The 16,778-nt window shown below is 37.5% G+C and overlaps 3 protein-coding genes across 4 annotated transcripts in view; 1 reads left to right on the top strand and 2 right to left on the bottom strand.

Annotated features, from left to right (window-relative positions):
- Positions 1-16,778, bottom strand: part of LOC114517441 — a 34,194-nt gene that overhangs the window by 14,626 nt on the left and 2,790 nt on the right. For both annotated transcript variants that reach the window (XM_028537172.1, XM_028537173.1), the window contains exons 4-25: positions 14,375-14,426; positions 13,961-14,176; positions 13,522-13,719; positions 12,720-12,929; positions 12,106-12,375; positions 11,514-11,786; positions 10,714-11,175; positions 9,861-10,147; positions 9,524-9,662; positions 9,116-9,277; positions 8,611-8,874; positions 7,866-8,279; positions 7,591-7,782; positions 6,878-7,150; positions 6,567-6,737; positions 6,029-6,317; positions 5,759-5,934; positions 5,260-5,563; positions 4,794-4,960; positions 4,057-4,473; positions 3,568-3,866; positions 3,270-3,402 (exon numbers count right to left, since the gene is read on the bottom strand). In XM_028537172.1, coding sequence (XP_028392973.1) covers positions 3,270-3,402; positions 3,568-3,866; positions 4,057-4,473; positions 4,794-4,960; positions 5,260-5,563; positions 5,759-5,934; positions 6,029-6,317; positions 6,567-6,737; positions 6,878-7,150; positions 7,591-7,782; positions 7,866-8,279; positions 8,611-8,874; positions 9,116-9,277; positions 9,524-9,662; positions 9,861-10,147; positions 10,714-11,175; positions 11,514-11,786; positions 12,106-12,375; positions 12,720-12,929; positions 13,522-13,719; positions 13,961-14,176; positions 14,375-14,426 — 5,368 coding nt within the window. The remainder of the gene's footprint in view (positions 1-3,269; positions 3,403-3,567; positions 3,867-4,056; positions 4,474-4,793; positions 4,961-5,259; positions 5,564-5,758; positions 5,935-6,028; positions 6,318-6,566; positions 6,738-6,877; positions 7,151-7,590; positions 7,783-7,865; positions 8,280-8,610; positions 8,875-9,115; positions 9,278-9,523; positions 9,663-9,860; positions 10,148-10,713; positions 11,176-11,513; positions 11,787-12,105; positions 12,376-12,719; positions 12,930-13,521; positions 13,720-13,960; positions 14,177-14,374; positions 14,427-16,778) is intronic.
- Positions 401-3,039, bottom strand: LOC114517447. Its single transcript, XM_028537181.1, has one exon. It carries the CDS (start codon positions 2,739-2,741, stop codon positions 963-965), a length of 1,779 nt encoding a protein of 592 aa, XP_028392982.1. The 5' UTR covers positions 2,742-3,039; the 3' UTR covers positions 401-962.
- LOC114517457 lies at positions 14,538-16,759 on the top strand. Its single transcript, XM_028537196.1, has 2 exons — positions 14,538-15,167; positions 15,534-16,759. The coding sequence occupies exons 1-2, from the start codon at positions 14,804-14,806 to the stop codon at positions 16,091-16,093; spliced, it is 924 nt and encodes a 307-aa protein (XP_028392997.1). The 5' UTR covers positions 14,538-14,803; the 3' UTR covers positions 16,094-16,759.

Genomic DNA, 16,778 nt, shown 5'->3' with positions numbered 1-16,778 from the left:
TAAATAAAATCTCTGTGAAGAGATGATCCTTATTGAGCCTCTAGGAAGAACAGTTTAGAACTGCTATCCAGTATAAATAAAGTTAGTTTAGTTTAGGTTTCCTCCTGTAGTAACACTGGATCAATAAGAGATGATTCTTATTGGACCTCCAGGAAAAACAGTTAATTAAAACGGTAGAGCTACCTAGCATAAATAAAGTTCGTCTATCCAAGTGCCTTATCATAGTAACACCTAATAAATAAGGAAGGATTCTCAATGGACCTGTCAGAGTTGAGATGTCGAAATGATATAAAGCTTTCCAGAGAAAGGTACTTTAATCTTTAAATGTAGTTTAATACTTCTGTATTGTGTATACTCTAGGAATACTGGAAGGTGGTCTTACAGGGAAAAAATTTTTTTCCTTATTTTCAAACAAATTGAACTTTTTGCTTTGGGAAGTTGTTAGAGGGTAAAGTGAGACACTAAAAACACAACTTAGTAAAGTTGGGTTACCATGGTTACAGAGATAACAGGCTTTTTCCCAATAAAATAGGGCACATTTTAAAACATGATAACTAAAGATATATTAATGATATAAACATGGGAAAAGCTTTATTTTATTGCTAAAGTGACTGTCTTGGAGATGAACTAGAATTATCCTTCTGTTGTAAAAGGTCATTGTGAAATCTTACTTAAGGTGGCTAAAACAGGATATTGTGTTACATTAATGATAATATCTTGGTTTTAATTCAACCAAACAATTCCATTCTAGTTCATCTCCTAGAGAATTTCAAGAAACTGTAAATACTGAAAATTTCACAGCATTTGCTCAAATACTTTCTTAGTTATCATGTTTTGAATATCGCAAAATGTATCAAAATCGTAAACTGGGAAAAACAGCATCAAAGTTTAAGTTACAAGAAATTTACTGCATTAACTTGTTCGAATTGACATAAAAACAAGCCAATATTACCAAAAATTCCTTAAAATCCTCCTGATTTGTATGTAGTACCCTCTTCCTCCTTTAGTTTTTCATCTTTCCTTTTCTTTTGGCCTCGTAATATCTTTCTCTTCTTTCTCGAACATTCTTTAGCCTTGACATTTGCCCTCTTCACTCGCTCTTTATTAATCTTGTTCAGCCCTTCTACACAAAACTTTCCTGGCTTCAACTTCACTTCCTTAAGAAGATTAACTGCAGCCTCTGCACCAATGTTAAAGTGTGCCACAGCATCATATACACCAAGTTCCAGAACATTGGCACCAACAAAAACGTTCTTCGGAATCCTATTCCAGATCATCCCATTCAAGGATTCATTTTGATTTTGCGTCTTGCCATCTAAACATTTGCTCAGTAGCTCATCACTGCTGAGTCTTTCATATATGGGCCTGATCAACTTAATAATATTGTCTGGAAGCCCAGGTCCAGGCACATATTTTGTAGTATTATTTGCTTTATCCTGTTTGAATCTACACCAACTGTTAGGTCCATCAGGACAGTGGGTATGCAGATTTCTCTTCTTTGAAGAAACACAGTGAAAAAGACTTGCAAAAATGGCTGCTTTCATTGCTTTGAGATCCCCAGAGTTGCTACGGATTGCAATCCCATAGTAATTCTGAAGTTTGTCTATTAGTGTGTTGGTAAGCTTTCCCTTCCCGCCAATACCTTTGTTTTCTTTTTTTAGTTTCCGCAAAGCAGTTCCAACACGCTTCTGAACATGTCCAACACATTCTTTTTTTGCAATCTTTATTCCATGATAGATATTTTCTACCTCAGCATGTGCCTTGCTATCACCATCCCCAAAATACTCAGTGTACTGAAGTTTCCTATCCTCTTCACTTCTTCGGAATATACGTTTTACGCCTTCAGTCTCCATGGCAGCTGATGAACCCTTGTGATTTATTTTACATTTGCTAATATGGACTTCCTTCTTAGCTGCTTTTTCTTCCAAATCTTTCTCTCTCTCTACTTTTTGGCAACCATGACAAACTTTTGTTAAGATTTCAACATCTAAACACTTTCCTGTATCCATTGATAGTGTTGTTACACAACCATTCAGTGAGGAATGCCCACGCCTTTGCCAAGTACCATCACATGATACAGAACACTGGTTGATTTGATTAGTTGGGTCCTTCTTCACTTCATTAGCAGCATTTAGCATGGTGGTTGTAGCCACTGCCTTTGCTGCCTTGGCCAAAGCAATGTTACAATCCCTGTATGCAGTTGGTTGAAGAGGGGGTGGCATGTCCATCAAGGCACAGAATCGTTTGGCTGATGTATGTCCTTCACCAAGGCTTCGCATAGCGTAAACGAATCTTTTATTCACGTCAAACGAGTGTCCTACCTTCTTGGAAGTGTAAAATGTATATACCCACCCGCAAGCTTCACAACGGGCTCTTAGATGGGAGGCAGAACCTTTTCTCTCTCGAGGGTTGTCTTCAAGTACGAGGCAGGAACTGCCACATTCCTTACAACACACCTCAGACACAAATTCTGACATTATTTGAAGGTCAACAAACCGATAGCCACTTACATCTGTGCTTTGGCTTTGTTCGCTATAGCTACTGTCATCTGGAATGTCAGAAAACCCAATTTTTTTGGCTGAAGCAGATGTATTTAGAACAGCTTCATTTGCTGCGGAAGTTGAAGGATCGGCCGATATTGTATCCCCATCAACAGTATCAACGCGTTTTTTCTTCGCTGAATTATCATAGCGATTGCCGCAAAACTTTCGTTTCTTACTTCTCCTGTATTCCCTTGGCATTTCACAACAAAAATATAATAAAATGAAGCAACAAAGACCAATCCCAAAGCGCAAAAGTTAAGAATGATCTTAGCAACAAATTCACCGCGAAATATGTTGATTCAACTTTGTATAGTAAGCGAAGGAAAATATGCAAAACAAGGGGATGGACGACGTTAAAAGTGGTCAGCAGCTACTAGAACTATTCTCCTGTATGGGGGAGGGGTGAAACAAAAAGAAATTTTCATACACCAACAAATAAACAAGTTTTCTAACAGTAAACATTGGTTGCTAAGCCCGTTACTAGGGGGAAAATATTATACCTTCCCAAAAAAAAAGGGATTTTTTCGAGGTCTGCGTGAACTTTTGAGAAAAAAGCTAATTGTACATCAAAAAACAAATAACAAAGATTGCAATTAGTCAATTTTTAGAAAATAGCAAAATTCACGATTTCATTATATTTTTTCCTGTAAGACCACCTTAATAATAGGCAAAGTAACTGTCATTTCAAAGCTCTGATAACAACCAAGCCAGTTTCAATCAACTTACCCCACTGTTTTCCTATTATTGATAGGCGGACACAAGGTTTGTGGAACCATGAAAGTGGGATGAACTTCAAAGATTTAGTATGGTAGGTTTTCCGAAAGTCCAAAAACCTTATTTCCTGATTCATGCCAAAGTGCTGCAAAAGAAGATGAGGTTAGTAATGGTTATCTGTGGATAGATTTGAAAGAATCCGGTTTTTCACAAGTATTTGACACGCATTTTTGCATGATTCATTTTCTAAAAGCTTGTTTACTTGAAAGCTTGTTATCGTCTTCACTCTATGGCAAGTCATTAAACTTACATCATGTTGTTGATTTTTGACAATGATCCAGTCATCGTTTTCATCCTGAACCATAATTCTTGCATTAGTCACATATTTATGCTCCAAAGGATCTGGGCCAGTCATAACACCAACAATACTTCGACGCTCAATGAATCGCACTTCCCAAAATGAATCGTCTTCACTCCCGCACCAACTACTGTATGGATGATGCAACGCAATATTCCTTTTATCATGACGCGGCATCGCTTCAGAAGAACTAGTCTGCCACTGCTCAACTCTTCCATCCTCTGCTCCTTGATCATAACTGTTTTTGAAAACTAATATAGTAAATTGAAAAAAAATTTAACTTCTTAGTAAAATCACATAAAGAAAAAGATTTGAGGATGAGGTGGCTTGCCAGATATCAAAACGATCTGATTGGTTAGGAAGGAGTGAAAATCTTGAGTGCAAGGGAGTTGTTTAGGAACGAGGGATATTTTAAGAAACCCAAAAAGAAGCAAGTCTTACCTTGAGGCCTCCGTCCGTATACAACAACCTCACATATAGTCAAGACTCTATTGTTGCCTGGTAACCAGATTATCACGAATCTCCCACTCAGTCTGGATGTACATGGATAAGCTCTTGTTTCACCGGATGATATGTGAGCAATCGGAGCATAACACAAATGATTTCTATGTCTAGCATGCACAGCTTTGTGACCTCCTATTCTAACTTCGACGTTATCAAGCATTGAAGGATTAGTAATCTGGTTTGTAATCGCGACACCAAATACAGTGAATATGATTTCACTTTCTAACTGCAACCATGGATTTGTAGTTGAACTGGACATTGAACACGTATTAGGTACACCATCTAACGCATTACCAACAGGAGACGACGAGAGAACATTTTTCTGCGCTGGTTGTCTTTCAAGTTCAAGCTTATCTAAGGAATATCAAAAGAACAAGGAATCGTCTTAATAGTTTTGACAAGATGTTGCAACCACAGTAAAATAAGATTCACAACAGGAGATAACTATTTGACCTCAAGTACATGCACTTAGAGCTCTAATATTCTTATAGTTTATTGAGTACAGGTTTTTTCTTGTTCCATACTGGACATTCTATAGGAAAATAGTTTAGAACTTACACAGCTAACAAATCATATAAATATCTGCGGACTGCTAAAAGTTTCAACAAAAACGACTTCCCCATCGGAGCCCTAAAAGTGATCCAGCATAACAGTGATGAACACGTAAACTTTACCTGGAATTTTGAGCCACAAATACTGTTTGCTGATTGGATGTAACACAGTTCCGTCAGGCAAAGTTACTCCTAAGGCAACATAGTCCTGTGTCCAAGACCGTTGATAATGCAGTATAACAATTTTGTAAAACTTCCCGCCTTCCAAAGTTTTTGTGAATTCCTCTCCACTGTTTAAAATGTAATAACCAATCAGATTATTAATAGAAAAGTCATGGAGATAGCAATGCATGGTGGTGATTTCCAGCAGAAAATTCTAGGACAAATTTTGGTAAATTTGGAAAAATCTTCTTATTGCGTTTCGTAGAATTATAGGATGTAGTCTTCTTAACTGTAAACGGGCGACCCGTGTCAATGAGGGGGCATTGAAAACCACGAATAGAGATTTGTCTTTATGCAGTTAACTTCGTGTTCTGTTTGGTGGTAATAGCTAAACAAATACTAAACAAATAACTATAGTTTGTCACACCTGCTCCATTTCGAGTCAATCCATGTGTCATGGTCACCAAACTGGTAAACATCGTCCATATACAAATAACATCTTTCACGACAAGACAAGTAGAAACGATATTGTCCATTTGATGTTGCTAAAAAGTAGCCTTGTAGTCGTTGAACGTAGAACTTTCCAAAACTTTCTATTTCGAAATTATCACGTTCTTCGCTGAAGTCTGCCTCACCTTCATTTTTTACAACATTTTCTGTATTACTTCTGGAGACATATACATTACCCTTAAGACTTACGTCCCATAATTCCCTTGATACACCTTGCTCAGCTAAAAATGAATAAGATAATTTTTGCCCAAGCTCTTTATCAAACATCTTTCTACTTGCTCTATTTAACTACCCTTCCTATATTAAACACCCTCTCTGATAAAATATCCTCTGTATTAAATCACCCCTCTATTAAAATATTGTCACCCTTTCTTATCTAAAAGCTTATCTATAAAACCCCTGATTAAATTTATTACCTTGAGCTGGCCACATTAAATACTCTTTAGTTATAGGATTGATATTTAAGCCGCTAGAGATACATTCGAATCCAAGCTTAAATGGATTGGAAACGTCGTTGTGAACGGAACTCAATAGAAGAAAGTATTTCTCGCCAGCAACAAGATCTGTGACGGTGCTAGAAAACACTCTAGGCCTAAAAAGAAAAATAATGATAATTATAATACACACGATCATATGAAATGGCCTTCATGGCTTAGAGAACATTATAATCTGCAAAGAATTCTTACCCTTTCTCAATGTTCACAAGTAAACGCACTTTGTATCTCTTCCTGAAACTCATGGAACAAGCAACTGGGCATTCTATCCTGAATATGTAATCACCATCGTTTGGGGCGATGAAATATGTTCTAAATCGCTCTGCGTAAAATGTACGATTGCTTTCCATTGAAAAGTTTTCAATGATGTGGGAAAACGACGGCCTGTCCGGGTAGTTTCTAAATTTGTAAATTTGACTAGTTGTAGAAAGGATAAAATCAGGATTGCCTAGCCAGGTCTCATGTAAGATTCCGTGTCGCACTGAAATAAAGAAAGAACGAGTATATCAGGCAATATATAGTGGCATGACAGGCGGGCTATAATACTGATCTCTTAATCTCATTTTGCTGACCATGAAAATATGAAAATATTCCTACCATTGTACGAATGAAAACATTGAATATTATGTTGACATTGAACATTGAATATAGAAAAATATTTCACTGATTTAATGGATCTTGTTGAAGAATCGTTCATGTCCATTTAAACAATCAAATATTTCCTGCTTACCGCCACAAGGCAATTCCTGGCAATCATCATGCATACTTGTTATTCCTTCACAATCTTTGCCTCCAAATCTTGGAGAAGGATGTGTACAAGAACGAGTTCTCACGCGTCGTCCAGATCCACAAGTACGAGAACAAAAACTCCAGTGAGACCACTCGGTGAACACTCCGTGTACTAATGAAAACCAAATCAGAACTTAAAAACGCAATCTATTTATATTTAAACCACTCCACAAACCTGGAATCAATCGATCTTTTACAAGTTTCATATATTGTGAAAGCTAATTTAGCTAACTCCTATAATGCAAAACTTACCCGGTCGTTCACAACGACATAAGCGACGAACAGCAACTTTTGAAGCACCACAAGGTATCTTTTTTTCCTTTTCAAAAAGACCATGACATGTTTTACCCACCGTGGCGTAAGGCTGAGCTTTATCTAAAGGATCGTACGGCTGATATGAGGCGCACTCCACACCCAGACGACTAAAGATGTTTTTAAACTTTCCAAACATAGCTGGGTCACACGTTAATCCTTTTGCCGTACAATATACATCACACGACTCTCCCTCTGCTCCCATAGTATAACCTATAATGTGGTGGAAAATTATTTGTCTTAAACACATTTAAACTATAAAATTAACGTGATAATACAAGCATAAAAAACTGCTGGTTTTACGTCTTAATTGCATGCATTGGCTATGCATGAAAAGACGAGCCAAAACAAGTATTTACGGGAAACAACTTCGTTGGGCCAGATCGTATCAGTAAACCTGTTCATTTTTGGTTTAGGAATCGATTCATTCAACTAACACAACTAACTCTGGAGTAGAGAACAAGTGTCGTAAAGGTCCGTTTACACTTGCGATTTTCTTCTTTTGATAAATGTGAACGAGTGAATTAGTTACGGATGTTCTGATAAGAGCTCTTGTACATCAGAACATTTCTAACTTGTTACTCGTTTACATCTATCAGAAGACGAAATCGCAGCAAAAATTGCAGGTGTGAGCCTAAAGATATTACCCTTACCTTTCGTAAACCGTGCTTCTACTTCATCGTTAGAAAGTTTTCGTGCCCATATTGTGAGAGAGTGAATTGCAACTTCATATCTCTTGGCAGTGCCATAATAAATATCTCCCAAACGTAGCTCACTGTTGGTGTCAAAATATCGATGTTGCCATCTTTTCTTTATTCCCTGGGAATTCAGTTGCAGATCATCCACTGAAATAGAAATGACGAGATATTTGATGTTTCAGACTTTACTTTACGTGGCCTTCCAGCAAAAATATATAACGTTACGATACCTATTACTGTGAGTCCAGAAGTAACATCCCAGAATGCGAGAACATGAAGCCATTGTTTTGGTCTTCCAAGAGGACCAACACACGCTTTATACGAGTACCATTCCGTATGAATCACCATACAAATATGATGGTATTTTAAATCTACTGTGAAACCACGAGATGTGACTTGTGGTTTACCAAAACCCGACTTGATTATTCTTGTTAGAATGTTATCAAATGTGTAATCAAACCACAACCAGAACTCAAGACTGAGACCATCATCGCAGAGTTCAGGGTCGGTGACACAGTGGTTAGGAAACCGAGCAAGGGCATAACTACCTGAACTTTGCAAGACATTCACTGCGTGTTTTCCATGTTTGATTGGGGCAGGTTTGCCACCGACAGTTGTATTTAGAGGCCAAAAGAACTTATCAGCTGGAAAAAAAAACGAATGAAGTATAAAGGGATGTGGAAAAATATGCTTGCAATTTACCCGCTTCTTTGTGAAATAATATTTTAAAACTTATAGGTGAAGCTTTAGGTACTTTGGTATCCTCTGTCAACCCTAATTATCAAACTGTATCCATCGTCACAAGGTTTCCTACGTATCTTCACACCTTCCAAGACTACAAATTTGGCTTCAAAGATAGCGGCCAAGTTTAGCGTTCCAGGTTTTAACACAGTTCGCTCGCTCAGTGGTTTGAACATCCAAAAATCGAGGGATGAAAACGGTTTGATATTGAGACAACATGGAAACACATCTTACCTTTCCGAATGCGATAAACGGTATTGCTCCAACCACCTCCTTTTCCGTCCACACAATTCCCTGCTTCACCGTATTGATTATATGTAAGATGAGCTCGCGGTCCAGTAAAACATAGAGCAGGGGACTGTATACCAAAAACTTCATATCCTGCAGCATGAGCCTTGGCCTGACACTGTGCAACAGCATTGTTTGCACTGACGTCAAAATGAACCGGCAATGCACGTGATTGAGTGTCATGAAAACAACCGATTTCTTCAATGCCGACTATAAATACATGGACGGATTAGGGTTATTAGATTAGAGCGTGTTGAAAAGATTAGGGTTTGACTAAGGAGTAACCAGAATCAGCGTTAGAATAGAGTTAAGATAAGTAACAAGGTTCGATTGGAATAAGGCTATAATTTCCAGGTTCTTGCATATCATTGCGGTTTATATACGAATGAATATTTCTCCTAACCCTCCATATGTTAATTTTAAATGACTTTTGTTGACTCAACCAACTTACCAAGCTCTTCAAATGGATACTCAACAACAGGTTCACGACTTCTAATCCCTTTACAAAATACCCGCTTCTTTATTTCCGTGTCCTTCGGATATATATTATAAACACCATCCAGATCAGCACCGAGATGATCCTTGTAGTAACTACACGAGTCCGCTTCTGTTTCTAAACGGACAAAACAAAGAGTATTGATTCTATATATCGAGCACAAACCATAACCACACCATATTGTATTGCACTTGTCGTCAGACACAAAAATCTTTTTACAAAATTTATGACCAATGACCCATATGCATATGACAGATATTTTTAAAGAAACTCCCCCCCACCCACACACTCTGCCCTTCCCTGCTACACCTTTTCCCACACACACCCTACCTCACACCCCTGATCAAGAGATGTGTCACTAACCTAAAGAAGAGCCATAAACTTCAACTTTCAAACATCTCTTTTCAGTTTTAACCGATTGAAATGTGATGCGAAACCATCTTGCTTCCACTTGGGCAGGCAAATAACGTTTAACTAACGTGGTTGCGTTAACTTCATATACCTATAGAATACAGATGTTTAAAGTTATTATCATTTAAGCACACTACAAGAATGTAGTGCATAAAAGAAGCACATTACTTTGGGGTTATGCAAGGCTAAACTAGGACTTTGTGCATGATTCTAGCTAACATCGAGTTGAAGCTGCCTAAAAATGTGATCGAAACTTTTTATTATTATTATTAATTTTTTTATTACTTACATAAGGATATCCGAGTACAGAGGATGTATTCCAACTATCTTTTTTTACACCGTAAGAAATTTGATAGTTTGGTATAAAAAAACCATTCATACCCATTGTACCGACAGCGCAAATCTTATGTCGAAACAGAAAATCAATTTCGACAAAAACGTCCACAGTTCCATAGGGATATTGATGACAAAATTCGGTAATGCTAGATAACTTTACAGGAACATAAAATTGGTTTAAAGACGTTGAGAACTGACTGCTTGCAAAAGGTTCAACAAGAGGATTATCAGCACAAGTTCCTGTGGAAAAGAAATAAAACATGGTAGTAAGAAAGAATAAATCAAGCGAAAGAAATGATGAAATATTTCGTAACTAAGTGATCTGAAATGGTGGGTAGGGACTGCGAATATTTGTCAAACAAAAATTAATTTTTTCGCTTGAAAAAACAATAATTTTAACTTAATAATTTTACTTTATTTAACATAACTCGAAATAAACACAAAACTTCGGCTGGTTTCATACAGAATATATTTCTATTTCAACAATCTTTAATAAAATATGAGCGCAGATCACCGGATTATATTTCACCGACTGTATTAAACTGTTTGGTAATTAAGAATCCTTTTACAGAAAAACGTTTTGCATGAAAAAAATTCACTCAACAGTCTTCCAACATAAGTTATTTGAAAGTTTGCATGGCGATATATAATTTTAGACGTTTGCTTGTGGAAACACCACTTAAATTTAGTGAATTGCCCGGATGATGGTCCGGGCTTACGGACAGAAAACTCTGTAAAACTAAATTCACGTAGTGTTTACCCCAAACAAACGTCCAAAGTCTTCCAATAATCTTCTGTATCCTTACCTCTGGTCATAGCAAATAGTTCATCATGTTTATCCTCTATCACAGGACAGGAAGTCTTTGTAACCAAAGAACGACAACAAAAATTTTGGGTTGTGTAATTCAAATATGAGAAATAAGGTTGTGAACACCCGAACGACGCGGCAGATCTTTGACAAAAGGCATCCATCCATAACTGCTTTTCAAAATCGCCAAAAACTGGATATCTTAAAGCAATTCCTCGTAAAGGCTCATGTTTGGTGTAAAAGCATATCTCGCCATCTAACCACAAATTTCCGTCCAAGTTCAAACCATCGTCAGTGAAACACCTCCAACGATGTGTCTGGAGAGTTTTTGGAGTAAAACGAGCTTTACAAGACGAAAGTTTTGATGGACAACCAGATGCAACAGAACTAGGGTCACACTGCGAAACTTTCTCAGCACAATAATCGTCCAACTCTTGTTGACGTTTTGACGTAGGAGAACCTGGGAGTGAAAATTGAGAACAATTAACAATTACTCTAGAAACCAAACAATTAGAGCTAATAATCAACCAATTAGAGTTCATAATCACCCAATTAGAGCTCATAATCAACCAATTAGAGTTAATAATCAACCAATTAGAGCTATTAGCTGATTTAAAACAAGTTTGGCAGAAATCAACTAATTAGAAACCAGAAATACTGATTCCATTATTACTACCAGAGAATACCTAATTTTTCTTTCAACTGATTCAAGCAATTTCGTCCAGTGACAATGTGAAATGGTCTTAGGACATATCGTGAAAGCACCAAACAGAAGAGATTATCATAACATGCTCTCACCATTCAAAATAATAATTTCGTTTACGTATTTCGCAATACCCACTGGACCATAAATACCAAACGACACATCTTTCAGTAAAACATCCGGTACTAGTTCCCAGGCTGTTCCTATAGGAATACTATCAGTCATTCCCAGTCTTTTATAAGGATATCCGTCTATAGTGATTCCCCAGAGCTCGTAGATTGGACCGGCCTTTATTTTGACGAAAGCTTCATGTTTCGGGCCATCAACAGACGTCCATCCTGTTCCAAGCGGCGATTCAGTACTTATATCTTAAAAAATGATAAACCACGCATCAGGTTTTCCAGTGAGAACTGAGCTGAGTTTGAGCTTTTGAGAACACTGGATGAATAAAGATTATCCTCACGAATAAAGATTAAATACCATACGAGAGCTAATCAGTGTTATAGATTATTTTAGGTTTCCTCTTGGGGACGGGTTGTTCAAAGGCGTTTGGCCTTTTAAACCTGTCCGCCGTTGAAGTTGAATGCTTTTAGAACAACCAGCCCCATGTAGTATAGCAACACTGGATCAATAAGAGATTATCCTTGATGAACCTCTAGGAAGAACAGTTTAGATACATCAACTTACCCTGTCTAAAGTGTAGAACTCCAGCCAAGAGTCCAAAACAGCCAGTCACACCACAAGAGAAATCTTCCACAACTATCGCAGAAGACGCCTCGCAAGCCCAATTGGTACCTTGTACCACGCTCTCTGTTACCTCAAGTCGACGACAAAATCTTCCGTCCTGCATAATAGAGAAACCAGTGCCGGGCATTGTGAAGTCAAGGAAGCTATACCCAGCACCAAACTGGTTATCCCATGAAACGGATTCTTGACCAAAACTTAATGCTTTCTGAGCTAAAAGTAAAAAAAGAGATTCAATGACGTTGGCGAGAAATTTCTGATGCTGTTTATAAACTTTCTGAACAGAATTGTGTGATTTATGCAGGAGAGACTTTTAGAAAATACACGAGCTGTGTCTTTCAATAAGACGATCGTGCAGTTGTGGAGCCATTTGATAATTATAAAATTACTGGCTAAAATGAACCTCGGTCTTTTTTCACTTGACGCTAATTTTCTGTTTAACCATTCTATATCTTCTAGTGTCAAGCAATTTGTCGTCAAAATCACAATGAACAAATACCGTGATTGAAAGTATTAAAGCCAAGTCAATAGAAAGCATAAGCTTAATTGAGCCTTGCCTGTAAACCACATAGAATTATGATCATTTATTCCCCATACAGCATGAGGTGCTGTGTTGACAATGTCAAGAAAACCAAGCAAATTTTGTATTCTTCCTGTACTGTCCATCATTCCAATACTGTGTGATGATCTTGTAAACATGATCAAAGGACTTAGTCCACTGCTAACATCATGAGCATCGTTTGTCAACATCCACCATTTCCGACCATCTACAAAGTAATTGAAAATGTTGACGACCGAAACTTTCCTCGAAATCTTTAGTGCAGACAGGCGTTGATATATTTCCGATATACCTCTTTACATTCTTTCCCTCATACCTTCCCATTATATAGAAATCTCATGAAAGCTTCTCTTTAACACAGACAACTCATCCATACAGACACCTCTCCAATGCAGACACCTGTCTAATACAGACATCTCTCTAATACAGACATCTCTCTAATACAGATACCTCTCTAATACAGACATCTCTCTAATACAGACACCTCTCTAATACAGACACCTCTCTAATACACACACCTCTCTAATACAGACAACTCAAACAATACAAAAGCCTTCAATACAGACATCGCTAAGACAAACATGTATTTAGTACTGCATCTTTCTACAACGAAAACATCTGTACTGCACATATCTCTCACGTAAAGATGCCTTTTTAAAACAGACACCTTCACACAATTGCAACCACAAATACGTTTTGTTATACGAACACTGATAAACTAACCCTAAATCTCTACCCTACGAATACCTAAAGTCAACCTTTGCAGGCTGGACCAAAACCATGGAATGATAAATAGATACCTGTGAAAGCCTTTCCATTACATATAGACTTCTTATTAACGGCATCATACACACTCCATTTTCTTCTTTTTCCCCCAGCACTACCCGACATTATAAAGCTAACATCATTGCCTTTCATGCCCAATGTTTTTGTATTTTGTCCACGTTGACTTCCAGTTATCATGTTAAACGAGCATATCAACCTTTGATCGTCAGAGCCTGTTTATATAAAACATTATTACCATGTCATTTTCACATTAAAATAACTATAATGTTGACTAATGACTATATTGTTGGTGTCTGCAGTATTAATACATTTTGGACCAGATCAAGATCTTCTTTTAGCCCAACCTCAACGAGGTGTTACAGTTTTATGTACATGAAAGTTTCCCGACTTTGCATATGTTATATACCAATATATGATATACCAATTAACAATACCAGTGATATTCTCACTCACCTGAAACACAGTTTTGCATATCAAAAAAAGGTTCATTTGGTAAACTTGTTATGCATTGCTCTGAACCAACATTTTGTAAGTACAGCCCATCTAACCAACGCCATTGTTGGTGGGAATTACTTGGACTACAATCCGTGCCTCGTGCTGCAGAGCCAGGCTTGTGTTGGAGACATTTATTATTCCAATTGTTCAACAGCATAAAATTTTCACCAACTTCTAGATGGAAGAATAAATCCGTTCAAAAAAGGTTTGAGTACGCAAGTTTCTGGAAAACGTCGAAACGTGTTTATGTTAAGATTTTAAGCCTATAAACTACTGATAAAAACTCTTCAGCATAATTAAAAGTTAAGCCTCAGTTAACAGGATCTAATAGGACTTATTATAGAGTACCAATAATGATTTCTTCATCCTTACCCGTTGCTTGAGGACAAGGTAGGAGCGCAATGAGAAATAAAAATCGAAGAATCTAAAAAAATATAGAACAGAAAGCGGAATTGGTATGAGTTTCGAGAGAACCTCACAACAGTCGAGGGTCAAGGGCCCTCTAGTCGAGCGTCTATTTATAAGAGAGGTTTCGACATTCATACGATTAGCTCGATAGTTTCGCAGAGCCAATCGAACTTCGTGTACATCGCAATTGACGTCATTACGATGACGCCATTATGTTTTAATTATTCATGATGTTACATCAGAACGAAGTTGATCATGCCTAATAATTTATGCCCGTTACTAAGAAATCGAGTTCCTAGAATTACATCTAATCCTTGATCTTCACTGCAGCATTACATTAGTGACTGTTGTAAACATTAAGCAAGCGTAAAACCCTGAACGACGTGCATCAGAATGGTTTGGTCTGAAAGTCAAAGAATGCGACTAGCAATCGAGAAAGAGAAACTGGAGAAATATTTTCGTCTTGGAATTACATGGATTGACCCACAACATGAAACGAAAGTGGAAGTATTGGTGAGAAGCAACATGAATAGGGAGTATATACTTCGGATCTACATTCCGCAAGATTTTCCTAATTCATGTCCAGTACTTGTTGTCACTTCGCCGCTAAAACTTCAACTGCGGAACGGATCCCGACTTCCTGAAGCAAGTGATTCCTTCCACACCTTGGTAGACACAGATGGATTTCATCGAATATGTCATTTTTATCCACCCGACTGGACACAAGATATCACTTTATTTCAAGTCTTTATGAAAGGTTCTTGATTAAAATTGATGGTTTTATTCTCTCCCCTAAACTAACACATTTAACTTAGACTTTCATTTTGGGGCAGTACCATTTGCAAGGAAATTAGTGTATAACTACATTCACCAATTATATGTACCTTCATTCTAAAAATATAGAGAAAAGAAATCTTTGGTCATTGATCATTATTTTCTAAACAAACATTACTATGAGAATCGCTTCTTCACTCATGCAAAGCGGTTACTTTAGGGAAATGTTGGGAAGCGGGTTAAAACAGAGATACCATCGTGCGTTTAACACAAGGATTGAAACGATTTCCTATCTTAGCTCAAGGCAATGCATAACCCCTGAAATATGTTCTCTTCTCGTTGCATTAAGGTCGGTTATGGATTGAGGGTTATGAAGCACATTTGAGAACAGGCATGAAGATGAATGAATACCTCGGAGAACACAAGTTTGCAGCACAATCTGGCCAGAATAACCAGCAACAGTTATCAACCTTACCATCCTCGAGTGAACCTCAAAGAGGAGAGAGTTTATTAGTCGGATCAACACAAAACCAAACCCGATCAAATTCTTTCAGTCAATTCGGCTATCAACATGAACAAGCATTCATAGAACCTACAGCGATTTACGAGCGAGATACCATAGAAGAGACTGATTATGATCCTGCTTTTTATCCCCCCACGGTACCTGTCCAGAGAGTTTTACCAGAGGTAGCCCCCGCACTGCCCTCACGTCGCACCTTGAATGAAACGTTACGTCAAAATGTGCCTTTGGATACAATCAACAATAACGAGACATCATCACCGTCAGAAACAATCAATCCAAGTCGATACAGACCACCAGGCGGAATTGCTGTTTTGCCTCCAATTGTTGGACGAAATGCTCGTTTGCGACGCCCGGCTCCGCAAGTCAAACCAAAACCTCGCTCGTGAAAAAAATAAATTCAGTTAATAGCCTTGGAACAAGACAAATATGAAAGAGATAACTTATAGTTAAATAGTTTGTTTAAATTAGAAATGGACACGCATTAAGTAACCCATCCGACAAATGTATATATTCCAAGTCCTACATGAATATCACCAAAATCCCGTAATAGTTATTTGTGGCAGAATTTAAAGCAAGTTTTATATCCTGTCATTTCATTCAAAAAAGCCGGGAAACAGCCGGACGTATAAATAAGCTAATTAAGTGTACGTATATATTAAAAAACTCCAAATATATGGGGTCTATGACGCGATGGTTCTGAACAAAGGCTATATGCTTTTTCCTGTAAATAATATAGGCTTTTTTATATAGCGGGCGATTTATAGACTGACAACAAAGAGATGATGTTAAGCACCAGAAAGCAGTCCAGACTATTCCTTGTCTCGCTATATTTGTTAGATAGTGGTGAAGTTAAACATGCACATCGCGGTATTTTGAGTCGTTATTTTTAACGTCACGTTGGAACCGCTTTCACTGATTAATATGCTCCCAAGTATTTACATAAAGAGAAAAATCACTAGCGCGTGTTATAAAAATGGGAAGTATAAATATGAAGAAGTAGCTTCGTAACAATGTTATGCAAAATGTTTTGAAAGTGCAAAAAATTAGTTAGCAACATCTATATTGTATAAT

Source organism: Dendronephthya gigantea, unplaced genomic scaffold, assembly GCF_004324835.1.
Source record: "Dendronephthya gigantea isolate DGI-Jeju-01 unplaced genomic scaffold, DenGig_1.0 000009F, whole genome shotgun sequence".
Lineage (NCBI taxonomy): Eukaryota > Metazoa > Cnidaria > Anthozoa > Malacalcyonacea > Nephtheidae > Dendronephthya > Dendronephthya gigantea.
This window is presented reverse-complemented; position numbering and strand designations above follow the sequence as displayed.